Raw genomic sequence first — 27503 nt, 5'->3', positions numbered from 1 at the left:
TCCGGCCCCCTTTAGTTTTGGTGTCATCCTGTGAGACGAGGGGCATGGCTAGCTGACTGCTTTTCTGCTCTTTTGTTGTCTATGACAGTAATAAACTGTCTGAATCTAAAAGTGAATCATGCTCCTTTGCCTGACCAATCTGTTAGCCTTGCTGACACACCGCCACACCCACTCATTATGGTCTGCGGCTGCTTCCATGCTACAAGGACAGAGTTGAGTAGCTGTAAAAGAGACCATACAGACTGTGAAATCTAAAATATTTTCTATTTGGTTCTTTACAGAGAAAGTTTGCTGACCCACTGATCTAATTAATGTGTAATCCTTAAAGCAGCTTGAAGTCTATATCAAAAGCCCTCCCATCACGACTCCTCCTAGCTTTCTTTTCTTTAGACTTGAGGAGCTGCAATCAGCCAGACCAACTGGAAGCCTACAATATTCCCTTGGGTGGGGTGGGAGCCTGATTTGACTATTACATGACTATTACATGACTATTACAGCTGAGCAATCATTCTTTTCTCCATGAAACAGTGACATGAGGACTCTTAACAGTTCTCCGCCCGCGTTTGTTTTCCTCCAAGTGGCAGGTTACGATGTTACATTGGTATTAACATCAGGTGAGAATTAAGGCAGTGGCTATTCTTGGCTGCTCCATCCTATGCATCTATAGAAAACTTTTCCTATTTTTAAGACCTCATGCTGCTATCGAGATCCCTAACTGTATCCCGGGTGCATATGAGGTGGCCCACAGGATGGGGTCTGCTTGTCATACACTGTACCCATATCCCGGCCTGTCCAGACCCCCAGCATCCTCAAAATTCAGTAAATGTTAATTCACGTTATGAAACTAATACATATATTTGGTAAATATGTCCTAGGGCACAAAAGAATACACAAGAGAAGTAAAAGCTTCTATCACACTCCATTCTCCCAGAGGTGACCATCCATTCTGATGAGTTGGATATATTGTTAGCAAAATTTCCCATGTTATTTATTAAATGGCTGTGCAAAAAAATGCTAAAATTAAAACCAAATATTTTCACTCATTTTTTGAGGTCAAACTTGACTAGAACATATTTTTAAAATATTGTTCTTTCAAAATAAGTTTCCGAGGAAAACTATGTGATGTTAAAGGCACCAGGCTGTTCGTTCAATGTTACCATGCATGCCCAGCATGGATGGTGCAGGCACGCACTTTTTTCAGCCTCCCCTCAGGCTCCAGGACCACCTCGAGGATAAATGCAGAATGGAGACTTATTTTAGAATAACCAAGGAGCTATAGAACCTCCTCTGGTCTGCTGGATCCCAGCCTGGCGGCTCTTATAATAAAGAAGAAACGAATAGGAAGAGGCCGTGGCTAGTTGTCGGTAGGCACAGCTGGGTTCTCCCAGTTCTGGACTAATAGCTCAGGCTCTCAGGAACATGTGCAGAGTGCCATCAAGGAGCTCGCCCCTGCTGAAATCTGACCCCTGAGCTGACTCCTCATTGTCCCAGGGGCAGCCCAGTAAACCTAAAGCCTGGGCCCTGGGGGCAAAGTCTCAGCTCTGAACCTGAGTCATGTTGCATGAACTATGTGATCTTGGGCAGGATGCCAAAAATCTGAGCCACCAATTCCTCATCTGAGAAATGGAGATGCTATGCGACTTTACTCTCAGGGTGTAACGATTAAGGAAAGTGATGATAAGATCTAGCACAGATACGTAAAAGAAACGTGAAATTGTATCAATTGTTATCATTTATAAACATTTTAATAGATATGAAACTATGCAGCACCTTTGAAAAACAGATATTGAAAAAACAAAAAATGTGACTATGATTTGGAAGGAGACAAGTAATTTAGTTAAGCTCAGTTTCTCTTCTCAAATACTTAAAAATTCATTTATAAAATTGATTTTCTAATCACACATAAAATTACTCTATTCTACTATGAAAAGTATATTTAACAAAGAAATTAGAATCCAATTGTTACTCAATTGTTATCCTGTTCCTATTAAGTGTACTTCTTTAGGCATATTTCTGGAAAATTAGAATTGCTTTTGTCAAGAAAAAAACCCACACCATCTTTCCTCATAATTATCCAAAAAAACCCCAAAATCTGGTCATGTAGATATTAGTTTTTTTAAAAATGGATTCTTTTCTCTAGTTAATGTTAACTAGGGACGTTTTCCTGTCTTTCTACAGGAGGAGGATGGCAGAGAAAGAAATTGGAAAAAATCAAGAGAAATTTTTGGGTTGAGATCTTTAGATTTTCTTTTCTCAAATGGAATATTTAAGGGTCAAACACAAGCTAGTCCATCCTGTGCATGGGCACACAGGAGAACACAGTTCATCAGTTTTCACTAGACTCATGACCTCTCGCTGCTTTTCTCTGAGAGAGCGGACAAGTAAACAGCAGCGAGATTCAGCTCTTGATATAACTGTAACATCTTCTCCTCCCAGGAACTGATCAAGACAGACAAGTGGCCTTATTCTCTTGAAAGAAAAAGACAGAACTGTGGACTCCGACCCTGCTGCTCTGCCTGGGGGTGGCAGCTCCAGTGGACTCATGATTCGGCTTGAAATGCAGTTGCATAAGGGATGAGTGTGGGTACGCTGATGCCTGGCTTCCCCAATCTGATGCACAACTTACTTTGCTAAGGTGCACCTGCAAGCTGCTGAGCTAGACACGAGACAATGCACCATGAAAAGGATGAATTGTCTTATGCTTTGCAGGCCACAAACCCCCATTTCCAGAAATACTTATACATATAATACACACACACATAGACACACAGCATGAGCTTGTGTCTTCCTGTGTTTTATCGTATGTCACACTCCTCAAAAAGTCACTGTTAGGGGGCTGGCACTGTGGCCGAGTGGTTAAGTTCGCGCCCCCCGCTGCAGGAGGCCCAGTGTTTCATTGGTTCAAATCCTGGGCGCGGACATGGCACTGTTCATCAAACCACGCTGAGGCGGTGTCCCACATGCCACAACTAGAAGGACCCACAACTAAGAATATATAACTACATGCCGGGGGGCTTTGGGGAGAAAAAGGAAAAAAAATAAAATCTTAAAAAAAAAAAAGTCACTGTCAGAACTCAGAGCTCACTGGGCTAGAGTTGGAAGACCAGCGCCCTTCCAGCTGCATTCTGACTTATGACATGCCCGTTGGCAAGACCCCCAACCCTCTCTGTCACCCACTGAACCATCTGCAGCTGGGGAGAATAATTCCTGTCCTAGGCTAGTCCTGCAGGAAACACAAGTCAGAACAAATTTCAAGCAGCTATTGGTTAACTTTGGGAAAAAGGTGTTATATAAAAGATAGTTGTTAATAGACACCACTACGTGCTATTAATGCTCTCAATAACATTGTGGCTAGGTGGGAGGTCCCTAATGTTATTCCTTAATACTCTGATACCAAAGAAGGCATCATATTATAGATTATCTAGAACCATAGATTCTAAAGATATAGATTCATCTATATATAGATTCATCTAGATTCATCTATATATAGATTCATCTAGAACCATCTAGAAGGGAAATGTAATGATTTTTATTATACATAAAAAGCTTTTTTCTACATAAGAATACCCACTTTGCAGAGTGCTTTAAATTTCACACTATATCGTTATCCCATTTGATTCTTCAGCAATTCGCATGTGTTAGGTGAGAAAGTGGAGTCTAAAAAAGTTTAGTGACCAGGTCGAGAAATAGCACATGCAGGTCTATGATGCGACTGCCAGCCTCTAGGCCCCAAAGCCAGTGCCACTGGGCTCTTTGTTTGAGAATGAGTGACTTGCGTATGGGGTTTGTGAGTGATATATCCAAACATCCCATTTCTACACCAAATCTGCAATTATGCACTTGTGAAATGGAATTAATAACAGTCTGATCCCTAATAATGTTTGAGATTGTGACTTCCCCAAGGGCAATCTTTTGCCAGGGGTCAAGCATTCATGCAGTATTCCAACAGCGAAGTGCTGGTCAAGCGTATGGTGTATATAGGACTTTTGAGTTTCCCAAGCAGCTGGGCCCATATTTTCCCAAATTAAGCTTCAAACCCCACTGTGGTCAACAGTGGACACCTGTCGCAGATGAGAAGCTTGGCCAGGGGAGTGAGGGATGGTGTGGTGGCACCTGGGTTTCCCTGTGTCTGTGGGACTTGCCTTCTCTTTCCCTTCTCCCAGCTGACCTGTGTGATCCTGGAGCCTCAGGACAGAGGCAGCATCCTGAGGGAGCTGGTGCTTTCTGGGAGGACTGCCCAGAAAGGGGATGCCACAGCGCTCCTTCTCGGGGGATTAGCTTTGGACTGAGTGGACGCACGCTTGATATTATTTTCTGTATGATATATATAAATATATCAGATCATATATATATCAAGTATAGAGATATATTCAAATAAAAATAAACTTGTGTCAGATGAATGCAGGAACATCAAATACCAGCATTATCACTGAGTGTTATAATGCACTGAATAATTTATTTTAACCCTGACGGCTGCTTACAAATGTTATCAAGTGGCTCCTCCTCCTTGGATACTGATGAGGTATTCTCATCACAGTAAATCAGTTTGCATCAAAACTCTCTGCATCGTAGGATGCAGGACTCACCAGGATGTTAAGGGCCTGATGCCATTCCACCAGAGGGGATGTAATGCCCTCCAGGCTCCTGTGTCCTCTCTGGGTGGTGCGTCTATAAGGGGCACCAGTGCACGGAGTGTACCCTGGGGCTGCCCTACCTGCGTGTGCGGTGGAACTGGCACCTCTTCAGTGGGACCTTGGCCACGTGCTCCCGCAGGCCCACAAAGAGTACGCTCTGGCTGTGGACAATCTGCAGGCTCCTGATGGGCTCCCTCCGCCTCTCCGGGAAGAGCTCGATCTCTTCCAGCAGACAGCTGCTGGAGGTCTGGGTCAGGGGTGCCCGTACTTTCTTAATGGTGCCATAATCTGCAAAGGTAATAGAGAAGGAAGGACACAAGGTCAGCTGGTCTCTGCAGCCACTCACCAGTTAAGCAGCCAAGGTTCTCCAGCCTAGACTCATCTGAGGAGCTTTTAAAAATGCTGATGCCTGGGTCTCACCTCAGACCTATTCCATCAGCCATGCTGGTTGTGGGGCTAGCAGCCAGTACTTTTTTCAGCTCTCAGCAAAGCTGACAAGCAGCCAGGAATGAGAACCACTCAGCTATCATCTGCCTCGTCCAGTTGCAAGGCTGGAGTCCCAGAGCACAGGAAAGCTTACTGCGGCTCAAAGTAGCCAGCTTGGCACCATCCCATGGAGAAGATCAGGAGAGCGGAATCCTCAGGAGAACATCTTGGATTCCTAGTGTCAGGCGGAGGAGCTGCCTTGCCGCCCCAGGAGGGCAGACCCCATCATGCGATGGAGAACTGCAGATACACAGGACAGCAAAGGATGCATGCTCTTCCTTCCTGCACAGGAAGTACATCCTTCTCTGTGTCTTCTCCTCCTCTGTCTAGATCATCTGCTTCCTGTTTCTCTCTAATGCTTATCCTTTGGGATGCTCTTCTGGGTCTCGACTCCCCTAATCCTTGTTCCCTGTACTGGCCTGGTCCATTGCTGGTCTGGTTCCCGCCCTGCTCCAGGTTTCTGCTCCCTCACTGCTTGTTTCTGCTCACTTATTTATAAGCTTGGCTATAAGCACTGCCCAAGGATGAGTATCCCCTGAACCACTCAGACTCCCCAGAGAGGGTGTGAGGGACATGGAGAAGGGTCCTTTTAGCCAGTGAGGACCATGGCACGGTAACACTGTGTGACAGGCACACAGACTTGAAACACGTGCTGTTTCCCCTTATAAGCTGTGGTGAGGCCCCTGCTCCAGCCTGCAAATCCAGGGCATGAAACCCAGCCTTCCAGAAGCACCTCTGAGAGCCATCACCAAGATCTTCAAACCACCCTGAAGGCACTCATGGAATAAAACCCATCAGGATCCTCACTTTCAAAACATTACAATTCTTATTCTGTAAACACAGAAAATGAGGCTAAGAAGTTATTTTAAAACCAGAAGAAAATCAGGAACTTTTGGCTTAAAGGCCTCCATTAATCTCAGAATCCATTAATCTCAGAAGACATTAGACAGAAAATATTTGTCAGTTTTCCATTCCTATGGATGGCCTCAGAGACTGAGGCTGTTTACATTTAAAGAGAAAATACAGATGCAGACATAGCTTATCCTGAATTTATTAAAAAATGCATTATCTGAAAGATCTCCAGTGAACATTTATTGATTATGAACTGACTGCATAATAATGTATGCAGTATTAGTAAAACATTGCTTAATTTCATTTTAAGCTAACTGGTTGAATATGTTACTTTTGAGAAAGTTCAAGCATAAATGGAATTACTATGTATGCTGGGGAGATTAAAAACTAAAAACCCAATACCTGTCTTTGAAGGAAGAGTGAGTATGAGTGCATGAGAGGGAGAAGGGGAGAGAGGGAGAGAGAAAGGGGCAGCTGGGGGAAAGGCAGCAGACATTTTACAAATACACATCTCCCAGATCTAAGTATGTAAGAAAATCTTCATGTCTTTATTGTATAAGTCAATGCAATTTTGACCTGGAGACGACAGGTCCCAGTTGTTGGGAAATTCAACCTCAGTGATTTTGGGGTCTTCCTGCCTAGCGTGGTGCAAAGCATCAATAAACATACACAGGACCAAGGCAGTAACAGGGACAAGATGGGAGCTTCAGGGAAGATGACTTCAGCACAGATGTCTTGGCCACAGTGCCCCCCTGAGGAGGCCCCTGCCAGCAGATGGAGGTGCCAGCCTCCTGTACAGCAGGGACAGGCACAGAACCTCTGGCCACCCTTTGGGACATCATGATGACAGGAGACGATGTCTCAGCCAGAGGTCAGGAGCCGGGCCAGGGCAGCAAGCCTTATCTGAGAGCTGAAGTGAGAGACCGGTGGGGCAAAACAGAACATTTCATAGCAATGCAGGGGTGGGGGTGGGACAGAGCAGAGCACATGGGACCCAGCTGGAGCATCGTCACTGTGTGACTGTTATCACACTATTTTCATGGGAAACATGGGTGACAGCACTAAATCTTATTCAACAGTTGAACCCAGACTCTTTGTTGTTTATTATTTACTTTGTTGGTGGATTAATACTCTGAGAAACCTGCCCAAATTAATGATAATTCAAATGTCGATATGCTCACATGTGTTACAAATTCTTAAGCAATTGCAAGGAAAAATTTTAAAAGATGTTTAATAATTTGATTTGTTTAAACAAAACGTTTACAATAAAAACAAGGCCCTTCAACCTCTAACTGCTAGAGGTAATGTAAGCTCTGTGTAAGGCAAACTCTAATGCACATAATTCAGTTATTAGTAGCTGAAAATTAACCATATGTTTGACTTTGGGAGAAAATAGCTGATATTTTTCTAATTTTCCCTGTTCGGGTTACTAGCTAACATGGATTTACTAGCGTTAAGATTCTATTTTGCATTTTGATAGAGATAGTCAAGGATAACAATCTCTCATTTGGTCTGAAAATATGCCTTATAAGAAGATAGGTACTGTTATGGGCTGAGTTGTGTCCCCTCAAAATTCCCCACATTGAAGTCCTGATTCCCAGTACCTTAGAATGTGACTATATTTGGAGACAGGGCCTTTAAAGAGGTGATTAAAACAAAAGGCGGTCCCTAATTCAACAGGACTGATGTGCTTGTAAGAAGAAATCAGGACACAGACATGTGCGCTCGCATGGGAGGACACATCGAGAAGATGGCCACCTACATCCAAGGAGAGAGATCTCAGAAGAAACCAGATTTGTCAATCCTTTGATCTTGGACTTTGAGCCTCTAGCACTTTGAGAAATAGATTTGTGCTGGTTAACGCACTCAGTTTGTGGTACTTTGTTATCTTTGTTATGGCAGTCCTTGCAAACTTGCACAGGGACTCTCCATCAAGAGTAGGAAATACAAAAAACAGATTTTGTTCCAGATAATTTGTTCACACCAGTTTCAAAACTAGACTGTAAATTATTTTCCCACATTTCCCTATGATATTATGACTCAAATTCTCATGCAAAGGCATTATAAATTATGTTATACTGCAATTTTTTTTTACATTGTATGATGACAACATAAGATTCATATTATCAACAGCCTAGTATTTCCAAATATTGTCATTTATTTCACTTAATCCCCTATACAGATGGCCATGGGCTAGAAAAACAGCAGGAGATGATACAGGACATGTAACATTGTGACAAAACTGACACATTTTGATAAACATTATACAGTAATTCATATAGACGGTGCTGCTGCTCACATCTTGATGCTAATGACTCTGGTGATCTTTGGGGGAAAATTAGAGGGAACTAAACAAGCGCTCAGAATGAACTTTCAAGTATCTGAGGAAAAGGTCTTTGATTATAATGAATTTCTTTTTGGAGGATTTTTAGAATTTTAGTCTCACCCAAATTTCAAGAGTTTATGAAAATAAATCTTTAGGAAAGAAGGAAGGCAGAAAGGAAGGAGGGAAGGAGAAAAGGAAGGAAAAGAAACATGATCAGTTCAATATAACATTTATTATTGCTCTGAACAAAAATAAAGTTTTGATTTTTCATACTTGTATATGATTGGATAACCTTCTGCAAATTCATTAAAGCTTGAACAATGAAGCAATTAAACAACACTTAAAGTGAAAGCCACTATACCCTGCATAGCAATTTCAATTCTGATGAACCTGAGAACACTGAGCAATGCAAACGACCCAGAGAAATTAATTCTTCTTAAAAACAGAGCTTGAAGCACTTATAAAACACTGAATAAATACATATTTCCTCTAAGGTGCAATAAAAAACTTAAGAGGGTGGAGTTGTAACAAACTTGACATATATAAAATTTTTTGTTTTGTAAGAAAGGAAAAAAGCCATAACAGGCAACAGAGGGCTAGTTTAGGAAAATGTGCTATAAAGATGCAGGGATTATTGCAAAGCATTGATGGTTACATCTATTGTCTTCACTCCATTCTCGTCCTGTTACTTCTCGAAGTTTTGCTGTCCTTTAAGGGAATGTTTATTATTCAGCTTGCCATGTGCTGAATCCAGTACAGAAATTAAACCTGTGAAAGGGACAAGTGGCAATTCTGAGGACGGTTACCTGTGACAGGGCTGGAGATGGACTGCAGACACCGAGGCCACCAACCCAGGAAGCTAAATTACTTTATTTCCAATTGTGCATTTGACTTCGATTCCCTAGTGCTGTATCCAGAGGCATTTTTAGTGTTTGTCTCATTGACCCAGAGTTACTGCAGAGTAAAAGAAAACCTTTGTGTTTGCATCCATTACTGTTCCAAGCATTATCAGAGAGGTAATGATGAAATGCCCTCTTCCACTTACTGGGCAGCATGTTGCCACAGCAACAGATCATTATATAAAGTTCATCAATTCAGCTCGTCATTACTCCGAAGTAGCAGACAGCTACTATGTTACGAAAGTTCTTTCTTTTAACTTGTAATTGAACACATGAATTAAATTGGTCTTGGCAGTGGGAGCTCAGCATTGCATTTCTTTGGAAAAGGGAACTAAAAGAAGAAAACAGGTTTTTTGGCTAGTGTCTGCCTGAAAAGCAGATTTAATTAACTCAGTTTATCAGATTCAACTAGCAGCTTACTTTTTTCCCCAAAAAGGGTATGTTAGCCAGTTTAAACATTCCTCGTCATAAATTACATGCAGCGTTCTTTTATCCCCAAGTATTATTTTAAACCATATTCCTACATCCTAGCCCTCGGCATGTAAGTTCCAAGGAGTCAGGCGCTGGGGGACATACCATGTCTTGTTCACCGCAATCTTGCTGATGTCTAGGACAGTGCCTGGCACACAGTAGGTACTCAAGCAGAGCACATGGTTCAGTGTGTGGGCCTGGACCCCAATGGCCCAGGTTAGACTCCCGGCTACAGTTCACTCCCATCTTTGTGTCTCCTTCACCCCGGGGCCCAGTTCACAGGTCGGGGGCCACACAGGGAGCTTATCTATGCAGAGGGCTTGGACGGTGCCTGGCACACAGGGCGTGTTACATAAGAATCTGCTATTATTAGTTTCTTGCTACTTTTAGCCTACAGATTATAAGCCCTACTCAAATTTCATCTAAAATGAGCAAGCTCCCTGCCCATGTCAGTACCGGCCACACATAAAGCAGGAGGGCAGATGACAGCTCTGTTACGACAGCCTCTACTGCCTGGCTGGACCAAACCTCAGAAGCGCCTTTCCGTCTTCTAAATCATAAGCTGGTGCTTATAGGAAATTTACCACTGGAGTTTCCTGTGAATAAAAACCATATTACATTTAAAACGAGAGTGCAATTAATAGAGTCCTCTGGGTATCTTTTCCAAAGCTCTCATCTAACCCCACAGCTTAAATCTAACTCTCGTCATTCTGCTAAGGGGGCAATTCAAGTTTCTGGAAGGAAATTACTTGCCTTAGATTTACCGTATCTAAATTACAAAACAGCCACCCAATTGGCAAAGTTGGCAGCCCTTCTCTGACAGTCACCAGGCAGGAACAGAGAATCTAAGTTACCCTCTCACCTGCAGTGGTAACATTTATATTGTGTCTGGTCCCACTAGTGTGAGTTGGGATGGTTGAGAAAAATCTATGCAAAGCACTTTTGTAACATTAATTTAAAAGAAAAAAGAGAGTTCTCTACTCAAAGGAATAAAATTATTTTGTCATTTTTCTGAACTGCTTCATTATACTAATTATGAACTAGTGGCTGACGTTCCAAGCTATTTGGTAGCTAGCGTTTTCACGTGCTTCCTTTAGGCATGATCTTATCCATCCCTATGGCCTCAAAGCTGATCTGAGGTCTCTATTACTGACTCAAACCTTTGCCTCTAGCTTCAAAGAAGGATTCCTAAGAACTATCAGACCTACCACAGGAAACTAGAACTCAGTATATCCAAAACTGAGCCGTGCCTCCCCTTTGGCTCAAATCTGTCCACGCACTTGAAATCCTGACTTCATTTATTAGCATAAAATTTCAATCTGAGGCATCCTACCCTTCGGCTTCCTATCCTGTCTCTCTACCTACAGCTCCAGGTAATTTAAATTTCTCACCGTTCAGAACATTCCGTGCCTTTCTATATCTGCAGGTTTTCCATATTCTGTGCCTTCTCTTAAGAAGAGCCATCCACACTTTCTCCACCAGGCAACCATCTCCCTACCTTCCAAGAGCCAGTTCCTAGGCCTCCCCTCTGTGGGGTGCTTCTGAGCCCCCCAGGTAAGGTCAGTGTCCCCACATTTCTGTGCCTCTGGGATCCAGAGGAAGAAATGCTTCACCAACATTTGTGGAGAGGATGGGGAAGGGAAAGCCTACACTTATCAACTGGACTTGACGGATGAGCAAGCATCCACCAGGCAGAGAAGGAAATGAGGACATATGAGGGAAGGAGGGTGGCCTGACCAAAGCCCGGAAGATTAGGAGCCGTGGCTCATGGACACAGAGGATTAAATGTTCCTTAGATGGGTGGTGCATTGGGATGGAGCCAGGGAACGATGGTTGGGAAACGGTCCAGTTTACATGTTTGTGCAATGCCACAAATTGGATCAAATGTAATAAAGTGCTAAGCTCTACAAAACACTTCAGCAAGCAATTTGGAATAACGTAGCAGAGCTGAAGAGTCCAGTACTCTGTGAATCAGCAGCTTGAGCTTCCCAACACACGGGCCACGAATAGGTTACAAATACCCCATGACACAGATCTCCTCCACTCATGGGGCAGAGTGTGCAGCTTTGCCCTACTAGGCTGGTCCCCCATGACTGCAAGCAACCTTGATGTCTCCAGTGTGCCATACATAGAATGTCATTTTCTATGGTTGCCGTGATTGGGAAGCCCTGCCCTGGACAAAGTCCTACCCAGACAGGGACACATGTAGCAGCACCCCTTATAACAGCAAGAAACTGGAAACCACTCAAATGCCGATCAACAAGACTACCTCAAATTCAGGCACATGGTGTAAAACTGTACAGCAGCAAAGATGAAGGGACTTTAGTTGTGTGCAAGGACGACTCACTCATAAAAGAAAAAAGTTTAACAAAATCTTAAAAAGCAACGCTTAGGAGAATAAATACAAATGCATTTATCTGAAATTCAAAATTATATAAAATTAAGCTACGCTATTTAGGGTATAACATACGATGAAATTATAAAGAAAGCAAGGAAATAACAAAAACAAAATCCAGGGTAGTGGATCCTTTGGGGAAGAGGGCATGGGTTTGGCGGGGGTGCAGACGGTGCTTCACAACTCCCTGTGGGACTGCTGTTTGATTTGGCTGGTGTGGGCATGTTATTGCTCCTTATCCTAACATGTATATCTACAATAGTTTTATGTTTGTAGTCTATAATTACTCAAAAACACTTCTTTAAAATGGAAAACTACTATATAGAATGCAATTCCTGACCTTTGCAAACTTACCCTTTTAGGTGGATGGGCACACCTATCTCTTATACTACATGCTATCCCCCCACACACTCACACAAACACATGATAGGAAGCTAATTTTAGACACAAACATATTAAAGGAGTACATGCTTCTATTCCCTAAGGGTCCTCTTGGGAAGTACCCAGTTCTTCTTTGGAGGGTGTCCTGAACAGGCCTCGAGGTGCTACCCCTTCATCCACTCTGTGGACCTGGATATCAGCGGGGGGTGTGGGTCAAAGAAGAAGGGCTCCACATGAAATAAGCATTGGAATTCTGTTGGGATCCTACTAAGAAAGAATGAAAGTTAAAGGAGTAGGAGAGAGAAGCCAGGGAGATGGCAGAAAGCTGCTTGCTCCTCAAGAAACCTTCCCAGTGATCATCGAACCTTCCACAATGTCTTCTGAATTTGTACACTTGCTCTGCCTTGTTCTTTTTACAGACAGCCTTGTGAAGGAGCTGAGTTTGTGTCTAACAGCATGAGAAAAACATTCTATATGAGAGTTGACAGGAGTTCATAAGCATAAGCCCAGGAACTAATTATCAGAAATTGTGGGGAGGGCTGTGGACTTCAAGAGGCATGAAATTGGGAGGCTGAAATAAGGAACCAAATACCCAAGGGGAAGGAAAGCCCCAGCTAACACCCAATGGGCAGCCATGATATACGTTACTAAATGTTCCTCTGCAGGGAAATAGGCTTACAGAGTGGCTCCCCGAAACTTTCTTGGATGCAGATTTGTTTGTGATCTATGTGGCGTCCTAACTGAGTTCTTAAGTAGAAGACATATTATGAGTCTTAGCAAAATTCAGTTTTTCTCTAACTAGGATTTGTGTGTTTGAGAGGCAGCCCAGTCTGAACACCAGTTACACATCCTCCAACCATGAAGGTCATAGTGAGGGTCCCCAGCAGAGAGCAAGAGACAGAGGAGTGGGGGAGGCAGCAGGTCAGTGCCTGCAGATGGGGCAAGAGACAGAGCAGTGGGGGAGGCAGCAGGTCAGTGCCTGCAGATGGGGCAAGAGACAGAGGAGTGGGGGAGGCAGCAGGTCAGTGCCTGCAGATGGGGCAAGAGGGAGTGGGAACATGTCAAAACTCAGACACTGGAGAAAAGACTGGATTGCAGATCATGAGAGAAGATGTCAGAGACCTGTTCACTAAAACTGGGTGAGAGGTTGGAGCCCAGCCATGGTAAGGTGAGCTGGCACTGAGCCTGGCCCCTCCTGCTCCTGGCACACCCTGTGCTCAAGGCGAGGAAGGCCCAGAATCCCAGGAACCTGGAGGTGCAGGTTAAGGGACCCCAGTTTGGAAAGTTAGAGATTTGTGAAGACAAGCTGCCAGGTGAGTCATCACAGGTCAGCAACTCAGTAAAGACCAAGACAACTGGCTCCTATCCCGTCCGTGCAGAAAGGAATTAATGCTGCCACAAATATTTTAAAAAATGCCAACATTGTGTAATCAATTTCTAATTGAAAGAAAAAGTCTAGACTTTTACTCAAAGAGCAGCTGCTCATTGTGAAGACTGCCTTTAAAGACCCAGTTTTGCAAGGACAAGTCAAGGCCTCTGTGGTTGACATTACTTTTCACTTTGAAGCAGCGCCCTTTTGCTAAGGACAAGGTCAAATTTTAAAAATTAATTAAGTGATCATATCAATGAAGACCTAAATGAAGCAGCTACCCTGACAATTAATCTTAGAGATCACTGTAAATACTAAGGGTAGGAATTTTTCTTTTTTATTTCAAAATCCCATAATGTACTTGAGTACTGACAATTAATTATCGGATTTTTTTTTTTTTTTTACCATTGGCACAGATACATGAAAATTGAGACCTAAAAAACCTCACATCTGTTCTGGAGGTGTGAAAACCACTCTCTACTTGTCTTAACTCAGGGTCACTCTAAGAGACTTTTACTAATTGTAGACAACTCTCAAAATTTTAGCCTCACATGGGGCAAAGGGCATGGTAATAAAGCTTAACACATTTTCTAGTTAAAGAAAGAAATCCTCTTTCTTGACCAAATTTTCCTTTCCTTTCTCTCACATTTAATTCTCTAAATAAAAAAATTACATATTTAATAAGTTTCATTATACTCAGGGCACAAGAGTTAGACTAAAAATAAATGAAGAGAACTGCCCTTCTGAGCATTGTTTTAATCTCCAAATGCTGTAAAAATTTCAAACAGAGTCAAGCTTTTGTAGCCTTCAGAAATCCACAAAGTGATGATAATTATTCACTTGGTCAGAAAGTTAATTAATTTGCATTGAATGCTCTTAAATGGAGAAACAAAATTAAAAGCTCAGAGTTTTTTCTTTCTTTTTTCTTTCATATTTGGGGTTAGTTAAAATAATGACAATGGGGCTAAATGATTGGAAGGACGGCTGGATGGACAGATGCAGACGTCTCCCTGCTTTCTATCCACCCATTCATTCAGAATTTATTTAGTACTTACCAAGGTCAGCCAATGCAAAACAGGGGAAGGAACTTTTTTCTCCATATTGATTTTTCTTTGGTCTACAAGAGTAATGCCTGCTGCCTACATAATTATAATTTCAAGAATTCTTGACTTTAGGAGTTGATTAGGTTCAGGCTGCCTTGATTCTTAATACAGGGTCTCATTAGCAAGAGTCACATCCTCAGCGTCTCTGGGGAAATGTTCATTTATTCAACGGGTAAGTCAGACAGGTAGGAACAACATTTGCCCCAGAGGACATTAGCTTGAAACATCATCCCATTCTTAACACTATGAGAACTGTGTGGTTCCTTCATAAGAACTTCTGCAGCATCTTTTTGTAAAGACGATTCTGTTTAAAGACTATAAAATACCCTATTTAAGAAACATGAGTTTGGCCATCTCCATGTTTCAAAAAGGAAACATTATAATGAAAACATGATAAAGCAACAAACAATTGGACAGCCTTTGAACCTTGCTGTGGGATTATGCTATTTTATGAAAGAACCAAATTAAAAGAAATTCTGATGCTGACATCTCTGTGGATGACAAACGCAGTTTCCCCACATCCAGAACAGGTTTGTTTGCAGACGCGGGCACAGTCAATAATTGCACCACCATCGAGCTGTTTCCCCAAATCTCAGTTTGCTCCAGGCATCCTGGTGGAAGGAAATGCGCTGTGTTAATTCATCATGACGATCTGAGGACAGTCTGCTTCCTCTAATGGGTTCCAGGTGGGAATTACAATATTAATACGCCCACCTTGCTCCCTACACCTTAGCTCGCTCTTACTCTCAGCTCTGTCAAATCTCTTCGTTTTACACTAAGGGATTTCTCTACCTACATCTCTTCTGCGAAGGCTTATTTGCAAAGAAATGATGAGGTGTTTTTTCTTCCAGTCACTCTGCTGTGTAATGACTTCTGGAGGAAAGCCCATACATAATGTCATTGTTAATGATATGTCATCATGCAGTGGAGATGGCGCTTTTTCCTTCCTAGTCCTTCTGACTGCACTGCTGTCTGCTTTAGAATTTAATTACCTAGAGGCCAAGGCCTAAATCTGCTTAGTAATGGTTGGTCATCACTGCCAGGCAGGGGACATATATACAAGCTAGCAAGGACGGTGGAATGTGCATAGATAAAGATGTTCAAAACCAAGGCATAAACAATCCTACAAGTAATTTGGCTGCTCTGATCAGATGTGGTTCCGCTTCGGGCCAGGCAGCCGGACACCTCTGGAAAGCCCCTGTTACCATGTCCTCCATGTTACAGGTAATCATTATAGAAAGATTTCCTCTGAAGACACAATTCCTTTTGAGGGCGAGAGACGACAGCACTCTGGCCCTCTGAGAGGAGCCCGAGATTTCCTGGGGCAAAGATCCAATTCGCTAACACATCATAACAGAATCAAATTATTCCAGATTTTATGGTACTCAGAAGAATTTTGTTTTCTGATTTAACAGCCCAGAGAATGACTGTGGTGGGCCGGTTGACAACAATTTCACACATTACGCTAATGCCCACCAGCGACGTGGAGGTGTGGTGGTGTTCTCAAATTCTGTTTCTTGCATTCCCGAAGGGATCACAAAACCTCAAGCCAATCCTTTGTGTCCACATCAACTCTGAGCAGTGGGGAGTCTTATTTATTTATTTTTTGAGCAAGATTAGGCCTGAGCTAACATCTGCTGCCAATCCTCCTCTTTTTGCTGAGGAAGACTGGCCCTGAGCTAACATCCGTGCCCCCATCTTCCTCTACTTTCTACGTGGGATGCCTGCCACAGCATGGCTTGACAAGCAGTGCCATGTCCGCACCCGGGATCTGAACCGGTGAACCCTGGGCCGCCAAAGCAGAACCTGCAAACTCAACTGCTGCGCCACTAGGTCAGCCCCATCTGAGCAGTGGAGAGTCATTTTTTGTGGGAATCCTCAGTGTTCCCCAGTGGTCCTGGAATAACTGGGGGTCAGAGAGGCAGCACCCCCTGGAGGAGAGATGCAGTTGCCTCACTGCCTACAGGGGGTCATCAGGAGGATTCTGCCAGGGCTGTGTTTATCCCCTCCATCAGGAAAAGAAGGTCACAGTACAAAGAAGAGAGAGAGCAGAGATGGCGGAGGGGTGCAAGCCGAGATGAAATATACGGCATTTTCCCTTGCCCTCCTCTTCTATATTACAGAACTTTTTTTCAGTGCAACCATGTGCTCATGGAGCACTGGCGCCAACAGAAAATGACTTCATTCTGCCACGAGCAGTGCAGCCAGGTCTGGATACTCCGACATAGAACAAATAATCAATCCAATCGGCCAGCTGAAACCAGAGGAAGAGTTGTTTTTCTCTTTAAATTTGAACAACCCTAATAACTGTAGGACAAGCTGTTTGCCCCAAGGAGAAACATCTCATATTTAACTTTAAATTTTCAAAATTGAAGCTTATAGAGTGAGGTTTTTCCCTTTCATTTGTTTGTTTTTTTTGGGCAGGGTTAGGGTTAGAGTTAGGGTTAGCATTAGGCTGGGTAGCATGTGTGGGGTGGGGAGCATCAAGAGACCTTCTGTGGTAGGCAGATTTCTAAGATGGTCCCTTTAATTATACAGCCCTCTCCCTTTGAGTGACCAGACCTGTAAACACGATAGTATGTCACTCCTGGGATTAGGTGACATGATACGGCAACAATGGAAGGATTCTGCAGAGGTCATTAATTTCCAAAATCAGTTGATTTTGAGTTAATCAAAGTAGGATTATCCTTCCTGGGCCTGACTTAATCAGGTGCAAACCTTTAAAAGAGGGACTGGGCCCTCCCTGAGGAGAGAGGCTCTTTGCAGCCTGGAGGGAGTAAGCGGTCAGGTTGGAGAAGACTGCGTGGGAAGAAACATAAGGAGACCTGCAGGACACGAGAGTGGCCTGTGCCAACAGCTAGCAGCAGCCCTCAATCACACTGTCGTAAAGGAAATCAACTCTGCCAACAGCCTGATTGAGCTTGGAAGTGGATTCTTCACCAGTCAAACCTTCAGATGAGACTGCAGCTTTAGCCAAAGTCTTGATTGCAGCCTGGTGAGACCCTGAGCAGAGGACCCAGGTAAGCAGTGCCTAGGCTCCTGACCCATGGAAACGATGAGATAACAATATAAGTTGTTCAAACTGCTAAGATTATGATGATAAGTTACAGAACACAAAACATAAATCTCTGAATATCCTATTTAATACTTTGTTAATACATATATTTGGATAAAATCTTTTTTAAGAGATTTTGTATGAAGCATTTTTGTATGAAGAGAAGTAGTTAACAAATGTTGGTAACAATTGTAAAATGTATTTAATATAGCCAATTAAATGGATGAGAATGGAGTAGCATTAAATTGGAGTTTTATTACCTATGGAGACCTATGTTCTTAAGATCAACTAGAAAAATCTTTTTATAATAACGCTTGCAGGCTCACCATCAAATTAGCAGACAAGTGGGTCTTCTCATAAGTGAGTTATCCAGGAGAAAAGTATCTGCTAAAACTGCTTCAGCATGTTCCTAAATGATGTACTCCAATACCTGGTGCCCCACACTAGATTCACTTGACCAAACATTCATGGAGAACGTGGTTCGAATGTTCCTCTGCAGAAATGGAGACTTGGACTTCCGAAAACAAGAGAACTTGGGGACATTACTAAAACCTTGTTGAATGATGGCACCATTTCACACAGAAACAACAGTCTACTAACTGGATACTTGTACGAGCAGGAGGACAGCAGGTCCAGGATCAGGAGACTACTGTGTTTAAACTCCAGTAACTGCCATGAAACCTGAAGGAGTTATATCAAAAATGTGCATCAGGCAGGATTTACATGAAAACATGAGGTAAAGAGAAATGCTTGCTATTTCTTTTGTCCGCAGACTGCAATGCTTTACTACCTGGGGCGATTTCTGATCAATACCGATCACGGGGAACCTGAGGACGGCAGGAAGACTTACATGGGTCTAAAACAAAGAAAGGCAGGGAGAGAGAAAGCAGACCGAGAAGAAAACAGTAAAATCGGCTACTCCATAAAGACAGAAGGGGATTGCATCACATTTAGAGTGAACTGGGATATTTATTAATTCATAGCATAAAATTTCGTATTATTTTGTGGATGGGAAACTAGGCATAAGCTACTAAAATTATTCTGAAAGATGTTTTAAAAAAAGACACAGTAAAATACAAGAATTAGTGTTCCTATATTTAGTAACACAATTAGTTGTGTTTATACCATTTTAAGTGGTTTGGTATACATTTAATTGTTTCCAACAGTAGAATTTCATTTTAATTGGGCCTGACATAAACTAACACTGAATACTCATTTTGTTCATTGAGTTCAGGACACTGAACTCAATGTCAGGGGAAAAGGAGAAATCCAGGCTACTCTTTAAATTTGGCTGGAAGATCAGATGCAAAACAACACAGCCAGGTGGATTAGTGTCCCAGGGCTGCTGTAACAGAATACCACGATCTGGATAGCTTAAAGCAACCGAAACTTACTATCTCACAGTTCTGGAGCCTAGAAGTCTGAAATCAAGGTGTCGGTAGGGCCCTGCTCCCTGAGACTCTGGGTAAAATCCTTGCTTGTCTCTTCCTAGCTTCTGGTGGTGCCTGTCTACCACTGGTGTTCCTTGTCTTGCAGCTGCGTCATTCCAATCTGTCTGTGTTGTCACATGTCATTCTTCCTGTGTGTGTCTCTACCTTCTTCTTATAAGGACAGGAGTCCTATAGGACTAAGGGTCCACCTTGCTCCAGTATGATCTAAGCTTAACTAATTACATCTGCAAAGACCCTATTTCCAAACACGATCACATTCTGAGATATTGGTGGGCTAGGACTTCAACATATCTTTTGGGGAGGACACAATTTAACCGGTAACACCAGGTAATTCGTATTTTCCTACACTGCTATTATTCACTACAATTATTTTATCATTAAACTAAAAAATCATTAAATGTTATCAAATAAGCCTTCAAACTTTATAATGCTCCCTGTACGTCTATGGGAACCCCTTACATAGATGGGCACATACAGAAAAAGTCCAGATTAGGCCTGGGTTTCCAGTTTCCAGTGACAAGGACAGAATTTGGAGTGATTGTAAAACATCTTTCCAGTATCGGATTTTCACAATTGAATGCCTGCCCGTGACACTTAGGTAGCTGCAGAATTGATTATAAATACTGAGGGAGATATTGATAGTAATGGCAACAGTAAATGTATTACTTAATGTTGGGTGCCCGAAATGATCTCCGTAGGGCCTCTCAGGTCTTACACACTTTAGTGAAAGAGAATGTGGAGGTCTGTCCTTACTTGGCTGTCTCATCTACCTCTCTTTAGAAAGGGAGCTGAAAGGCTAAGAATTAGGTGCTGGAAGAATCTATACACAGGGAGATAAGAAAGTCAGGAATGGGATTTCAGCTTTTGTCGAGCTCGTTGACAATTGTTACTCTTGCAGAAGAAATTTCTAGAGTAGACAAAACACTGTTTATTTCTTTGTTCTTTTCTACAAGCTCATTTTCTACAAGCCTTATGGATTTCAATAAAGATTAGTAGGAAATAATAAAAATGCCATGTTCTGTATTAAAAATATATTTGGAAGAGAAGAAAGGGAGGGCAGGATAGAGTCATTGTCTATATATTTTCCAGGGTACTCATGGAAAAGCTAAGTGGACAGCATGAGGGCTGGGCTCCCACCTGCAGGGAGCCTCTCCTTTCTCTTCCCTTGGGCGACGCTGACCCCAACCCCTCACGACCCTCCAAACCTCACCCGTTTGGTGACCCCTTCTCTTGCACAGTCAATCTTCCTTCTCAGTGAGATGATTCCCATCAGTGTTATAAATTCATAAAAGCCAGATTCGTGAGGTTTAATCTCTACTGAAAACAGCCGAGGTGTTCCATTACAAAAAACCAAAGTGTTGAAAGTGAAATTCCAGGCTTCACCTCCCACCTCCTGAGAATCATTAAACATGACGGATCTCATTTGTTGCCCTTAGACGTGAGTTCTTAACATGGAAACCCTTGCCTCCTCCTACTCCTTCTTCCTGCTTTATTATTTCCCCCACCCTACATTTAATGTAACTATTTTGTTGTTTGTATCTCTCTCTAAAATACTCTAAGCTTTTTGAGAGCAGGCAATCTGTCTGTTGTGTTCCATGCTGAATCCTCTCTAGGGGAATTTGACATGAAACCTTCAGTTTCTCCCTTCTCAGAAAAGGTGTTGGCAATACTCAACTGTCCAAACCAAAAAAAAATCAGGAGTCATTCTTGGTCTTACCTGTCTGCTCACCTCTGCATACATCCAGACATGTACTGAATCTGTTAACTTGTCTCCATGAAAATACCCAAGAGTGGTGTTTCTCAAACTTTTTTTCTGGCAAAGAAACTTCTCACATTTTTTGTTCCTGTAATTGTCCTCCAGCTCATGACATTTTAATATTAAAGATTGTATATGTGTTTATGCACTGCATGTATATCTGTGCTTTATACATAAAAATAAGAGTTTTTACTCCATCAAGAACGAATTTTTTTTTTTGAGGAAGACTAGCCCTCAGCTAACATCTGCCACCAATCATCCTCTTTTTTGCTGAGGAAGATTGGCCCTGTGCTAACATCTGTGCCCATCTTCCTCTGCTTTATATGTGGGATGCCTGCCACAGCACGGCTTGACAAGTGGTGCGTAGGTCCACACCCAGGATCCAAACCCACAAACCCTGGGCTGCCGAAGCAAAAACTGCAAACTTAACCGCTGTGCCGCTGGGCCGGCCCCCTCAAGAACTAATTGCTGCCTCCTTGGGGGCAATACTGCCCCAGCTGAGAACACACGCCATTGTGTCCAGCACCTCTGCCTGTCTACTAGCCAAGTCAGCCACACTAACCTCCTCCTGGACCTCATTTATGACTGAAATAGCCTTGACCACAGACTAGTTTTCATTACTCAATCACAATGCAATAACATGTTAGTACAACGCCACTTTATTTTTACATAATGGTGAATCTTGCAGCAAAATCCCACTGACGTTGTAGGAAGAAATTTTACCCCAAATCTCACCCTGTTTCTACCCTTGCTGCCATTCTCCAATTCATTCTCTAGGAATCATGGACAGCAATCTTTGAAAACATTTATTGAAGCATGTTACTTCCTTTCTTTACAAAATTTTCAGTTTTATTGTTATTATTCTACTTGGATTTAAATCTGAGTTTCTTAACATGGTCCATAGAACTTATCTCTCCCTGCCTATATTTCTGGCCATGCAACTCTACAGGCTTGAGAAATTCCCCCTCACTGTGATGCCTAGAAAGCAGAGCGTGAAGCAAGGATTGAGCTAATGCATTATTAGGGGTAGAATCTCAGGGCTGTGTGAGTGTTGCAAGAAATGGAGCAGGAAAGAATAGGAAGTAATCTCATGTGAGGTGTCACCGTGGGGCCACTCCGTTATGTTGAACCACAAAGAGACATCTGCTTGGCTATGTGAAGACCTTGCTTTGGACAATCCATGAGGGAAAAAGAGAAAGGAAATTTATTCATTGGTTCCTTCCCATACCCTGCCTCTCATTGGTTGCAGCTTACCTCACAGGGAGTTAACCGCGTGCACTTCTGGGTTGCACCTCCCAACCCCTTTAGCGCCTGCTTGAGAAGCCAGATTTCATGCCAGCAGTGTGAGTCTCATCCAAGTGCAGAAGTTGTAGGAGGGGGCTAGCTACCAGCTGGTCAGCATAATTTGGAAGAACCTCATGGTCCTGCCCAGGAATCTCTCAGCCACAGGGGCAGCTGAGAGAACAAATGACTGAGGGTCCAGGATAGAGCAAAACCAAGAGAATCTGAGGAGGTGCTCAGGAGGTGTCCCATTCACGGACCATCTCTAAGTTCATGGACACACTACATTCTACCAACTCTCAGAGCCCTTGCTTACCATCAAGTTCTACAGAACTCCTTAATTTTTCTTTACCTGAAATTCAAATGGATTCTCAGCTCACCACTTATTCTTTCTCCATGACTTCTTTCCTAAAGTGTTTGGATAGCCTTTATAATGTTTCATTTTTACATTTCAATTCCTTGGAAATCAAGAAGAAACCTATATGCTAGATCATTAAAAAATGATATACTTTATCTTTTTATTCTGATTCATTTTATTTTGAATTAAATTAATTTGAATTACATTTTATTCTGAATTAAAACTTGCAAAAGAAGAGATCTTCAAAATGTATTATTCAGTGCTGTAAGAGAGAAATGAAAAGATTCAAAACTTGGTTGAGACATGAAATTCATAATTTATAGAGGTCCTAAAGTTAGAATTGTCAAGGTAGTCTAAACAAACTTAAATACCATCTATGTAACCAGCTGCCAGAAGGACTCTGTGCGTGAGTCCTTCCCTGCATGTGGTTTGGAGCAGGGATCTCTTCAGGATTCCGTGTATCCATGGGTGTTTCCCTGCCAGAAGGGAGCTTCACCCACTGCAAAGTCCTCTTCTTCTTGAGTTCAACAAACAACCTGACTAATGAGACATGGAAACTGCAGAAGAGTTCTATGTATGGCATCTTCCCCCATCAGCCAACCTATAATTTGAGTGAGCAACACCTTGATGTCTGCCATGACTCAATCTGTAAATAGGCAGTAGATGGAAACAAAAGCAAAAAATCAGGTCTGTAGAACAAAAAAGTGAATCTCTGTAAGACATATTTGCTGAATGGCACGCGGTGCGTCACTATAAGAATGAGAGCTGCACACCTGGAGACAGGATCAACAGCCTGGCATAACTGTGGCTCCTGCGCCTGAGTCCATTCCCTCATTATGGTGCGGAGGGGGCTGGGGAAGGGGGAGGCAGGGGAGGGCAGAAGCCCAATCCTGAGATCGCTCAAAACAGACTTGGGCAAACAAATTTCTAGAACACTGTACTGTTTAAAAAGCCATAGATGTTGACTAGAATTTCATCTCAGATCTATCATTTATCTAAGTTGGTCCGTTGTGATTTGATTTAGATTCTGTTCAAATATACCATTTGTAACAAAAATCCTCAAATATTTATTCCTGTGGGTATGTTTTAAATAATATTAGAACAAGGAGCTCATTGCCATGGACTGAATGTGTGTCCTCCTAAAGTTCATGCTGAAACCCTAATCTTCAAAGCAATGACATTTGGAGGTGGGGCCTTTGGAAGGCACTTCGGTCATGGGAGTGGAGCCCTCACGAATGGGATTAGTGCCCTGATAAGAAGAGACACGAGAGAGATGATCTCTGTCTCTACCATGTGAGGACACAGCAAGAAGACAGCCATCTACAAACCAGGAAGAGGGCTCTCCCCACGAACCAAACTGGCTGCACCCTGATCTTGGACCTCCATGCTCCAGAACCGTGAGAAATAGATTTCTGGTGTTTAAGCCATGCAATCCATGGCATTTTGTTACAGCAGCCAGAACTGACTGAGACACTTGTCAAAACTGAAGTGAAGGAGAGTGTCCTAACAAGTCATCAGAAGCTCATCATGGAAGCAAACATCACCTTCTACAGCTTTGGTGGTGGAATAGGTCAGAATTCTCAGATTGAGGCCTCAGGCTGTGCTGCACTGAGCTTCCCAGGTCTGCTCAGGATCAGCCCCATCTCCCCTTTACCATCCCCCCTCCAGGTACTGATAAGGAACCCAACTGTCTCCTAGAATTCCAAGATGACCCTAATCTCTGTGGCATCACCAGAACATTTATGTAGGAAAATTCTTGGGAAGGTCCAGTTCATTCACTCCTCTACCTACCACATGCCAGGCACCCTGGGGGGCATTAAGGATAAAAATGGCAGAAAAAGAAACACATGTCCTCCCTACACTCTAGTGAGCAAGACAGACACTCGCGATGGTAATTCTATGTCTTTTGTTAAAACAAACAACAAACAAAAATCCCTTCCTTGACCTCCCATCACCTCAGGCTAATGCACCCATGCTCTAGCCCCTTCAAAGAACAGCTTCTGGAAGACCGGCTCACAGAAGCTGTTTCCACCTAACTCCCTCCTTGTCCTCCCCACTCCTCCCTCAGACTGGCCTTTAGGGACACCAGCGGCTTCCATTTGCCAATCTGATGTTCACATCTCTGTTCCTACCTTACTGGACCACAGGGCAGCACTGTCCACAGCTGACCGCTCCTGCATCTGGCCCCTTTACTGTTCCTTCCTCATGTATGGCCAGTTCTTCCTCCCCAGTCAGCTCTCAGCTTAAATGTCATCTCTGGCCGATCCTCACCAGCCAAGAACAGGAGCCTCCCTATCTCCCGCTGCCCCGTCAGTTTCCTCACATCCACCGCGTAGCTGGTCATCACCTCTCTCACGTTTTCCTCAGTGGGTGGTTTATTATCTGAAGCTCCAGGGGAGCAGGATGCTGCCAGTCTGTCCACCATCTTACTCATCAGTGCTCAGAGGAACCACAAAATAGCAACAATTCAATCAATCTCAGTGATGTCACAAATAAAATCAACCAACTGATAGATATATTATCAACAACAACAAGAATGGAAATCGTACTCTGTGAGAAATATTCTGCCAATTATGCAGAACACTGGACAGAAGATGTGGGGATGGGGGCACATTCTACAGTTAGGAAGCTCTATAGGGGAGGGCCTGAAGGCAAGAAAAAGCTGGGCAAGTGTGTGAACTGAGGGCCACTGAGGCTGGCCTCAGGCACCGTTCACTGTCTGTATCATAAACTGAGATGGAACGTGCCTGCAACACGTGAGTTACTTGGAAAGTGAACAGGTCTAGCTGTCACTGATAATTTGATAAACATTGTTGCCTATGTTTTCTGTAAAATGTTTTGTTATTTGTGCCCCCAAACATATTCTTTGGAATGCTTCTATGTGCCATCCTACAACAGGAATATCTTGCTGTGAGCACTGTTTTTGAACCAATCAGAAATCACTATGCAATCCCAGGAAAATACTTCACCCAGCAATGTCCTCCCACAAATTCCACTGTCTTAAATTTCCAAATTAAAATGGCCTTGCCAAGAAGAGATTTATGTTATAAGCAGTTAAGGAACAATAGTTAAGAAACTAGGCATTGTCTTTCCAATTAAAATTATGACTAATGTAGTGAAAAGAGAGAGCGAAATTAAGATTTACACTAGGAAGCCGAGAGGATGATGAAGATAAGGGGGCATCGCAGGTTCTGCTTCTTGTGAGGAAAGCAGACAGACCCAAAGCTTGACATTGAAATAGTATGTTTAGAACTCAAATCAGAAGATGGTAGAAAAGTCTTCAAGGAGAGGAGAATTCCTACCTGTGGCCAAATAGATGATGTGGACGAGCACGTCCCTGCCCTGCACCACGTCGACGGCCAGGTGGGAAAAGCGGCTGTTGTCCTCCATGAAGGAGGGCACTGCAGTCACTGGCTGCACGACCTCATGCATCAGGATGAACTTCTGAGCATCCTGCAGGTTCCTTTCCGTCAGGTTCACGTACAGACCTTGGTCCACCGTGCCGCACTGCAAGGGAACACAGGCCATTAATGGAACCAGCCACCTGGGCACCTACAGCTGATCCCGGCCACCCAGACGGAGGCAGACTTGGAAACTGAGTACCTGAAAGGTGCAAACATGCTAACTTTTCCATTTTCCCCAAAGTCTCCTCCTAGTGTCCCTTTCATTTCAGATTTGAACTCATCATATTTGGGGACTCTCTCAGCTCTACCATAAAATGAACGATCGGAAGGTAAAGTGGAGGAGTCATTGCTAACTTTAATCTGAACAGCATATGCATAAAAACTCCTCATCACCTGCTGAGTCACTTGGGAGCTGTCTGGCTAAATGTACGCTATTATATCTGTCTGATAAATCAGGGACCCAGACTGAAAACGCAGCAATCAAATACACCACATAGACTTAGTTTTTCTATTGGAACAGTGGGTCTGTAAGCAAGGTAGGGATTCCCTGGAGATAGAACTAGGCCATCATTTTCATCTGTAATTTATGTAACATTATTCTGACATCATTCTCATGGCTACAAAAGCACCATGCTGACCTTATTGCTTGTGTTTCTATTCCAAGCTGGAAGAAACAAAAATTTTATTTAAAGTCTAGCCATCTGAGAAATAACGTGGTAAATTTGCAAGAAGAGAGAGGGATAAGGAGATAAAGGAAGTGAGAAACGGAGGGAGATGGGGAGAGAGAAGTCTATGAAGGAAGAAAGAAGGAAAGAGATTTTCAGACAGAGGAAACATCAAGAGATGAATCTGGCACATTCAGGAAAAACTTAGACCCAGAAATTGCTGGGAATTAATTCAGAGCTGTGTCGCAGAGAGGCTGGCAGGTTTTATGTGTAGGAGGGTTTTTGGCAAAAATGAGGTAAAAAGAGGAAAGAAAACAAAGCTTTCCTGGGGCAGAGCACAGAATCAGAAAGTTACCACCAGCCATTCTCGTTTCTTTCATACACTTGAAATCTTGGTACCAAGAAAGGTGGATCCTCAGCAGAACTCCATATAAGCAGGTTTGCTGGAAATGAATTTCCCCATCCCTGAAACTACCATTTATAAAATGTCATTTCTAATAGTTGGTGTTATAACAGGTTAGAAGTGCAGAAGTGTAAGATGGAAATGGCTTTTTAAAAGTAGATGATATTTTTGTAGCACTTGATAAAATGCCCCACGTGCCATAAAACGATAGGCC

The 27503-nt window shown here is 42.9% G+C and overlaps 1 protein-coding gene across 2 annotated transcripts in view; it reads right to left on the bottom strand.

Moving 5' to 3' along the window:
- Positions 1-27503, bottom strand: part of SEMA5A (semaphorin 5A) — a 460685-nt gene that overhangs the window by 105427 nt on the left and 327755 nt on the right. For both annotated transcript variants that reach the window (XM_070587216.1, XM_008513162.2), the window contains exons 11-12: positions 26120-26324; positions 4715-4922 (exon numbers count right to left, since the gene is read on the bottom strand). In XM_070587216.1, the coding sequence (XP_070443317.1) occupies positions 4715-4922; positions 26120-26324 (413 nt within the window). The remainder of the gene's footprint in view (positions 1-4714; positions 4923-26119; positions 26325-27503) is intronic.

The sequence above is a fragment of the Equus przewalskii genome, chromosome 20 (assembly GCF_037783145.1).
Source record: "Equus przewalskii isolate Varuska chromosome 20, EquPr2, whole genome shotgun sequence".
In the NCBI taxonomy this organism is placed as follows: domain Eukaryota; kingdom Metazoa; phylum Chordata; class Mammalia; order Perissodactyla; family Equidae; genus Equus; species Equus przewalskii.
Note: the sequence above shows the minus strand (reverse complement) of the source record. Positions and strands in the feature narration are given on the sequence as shown.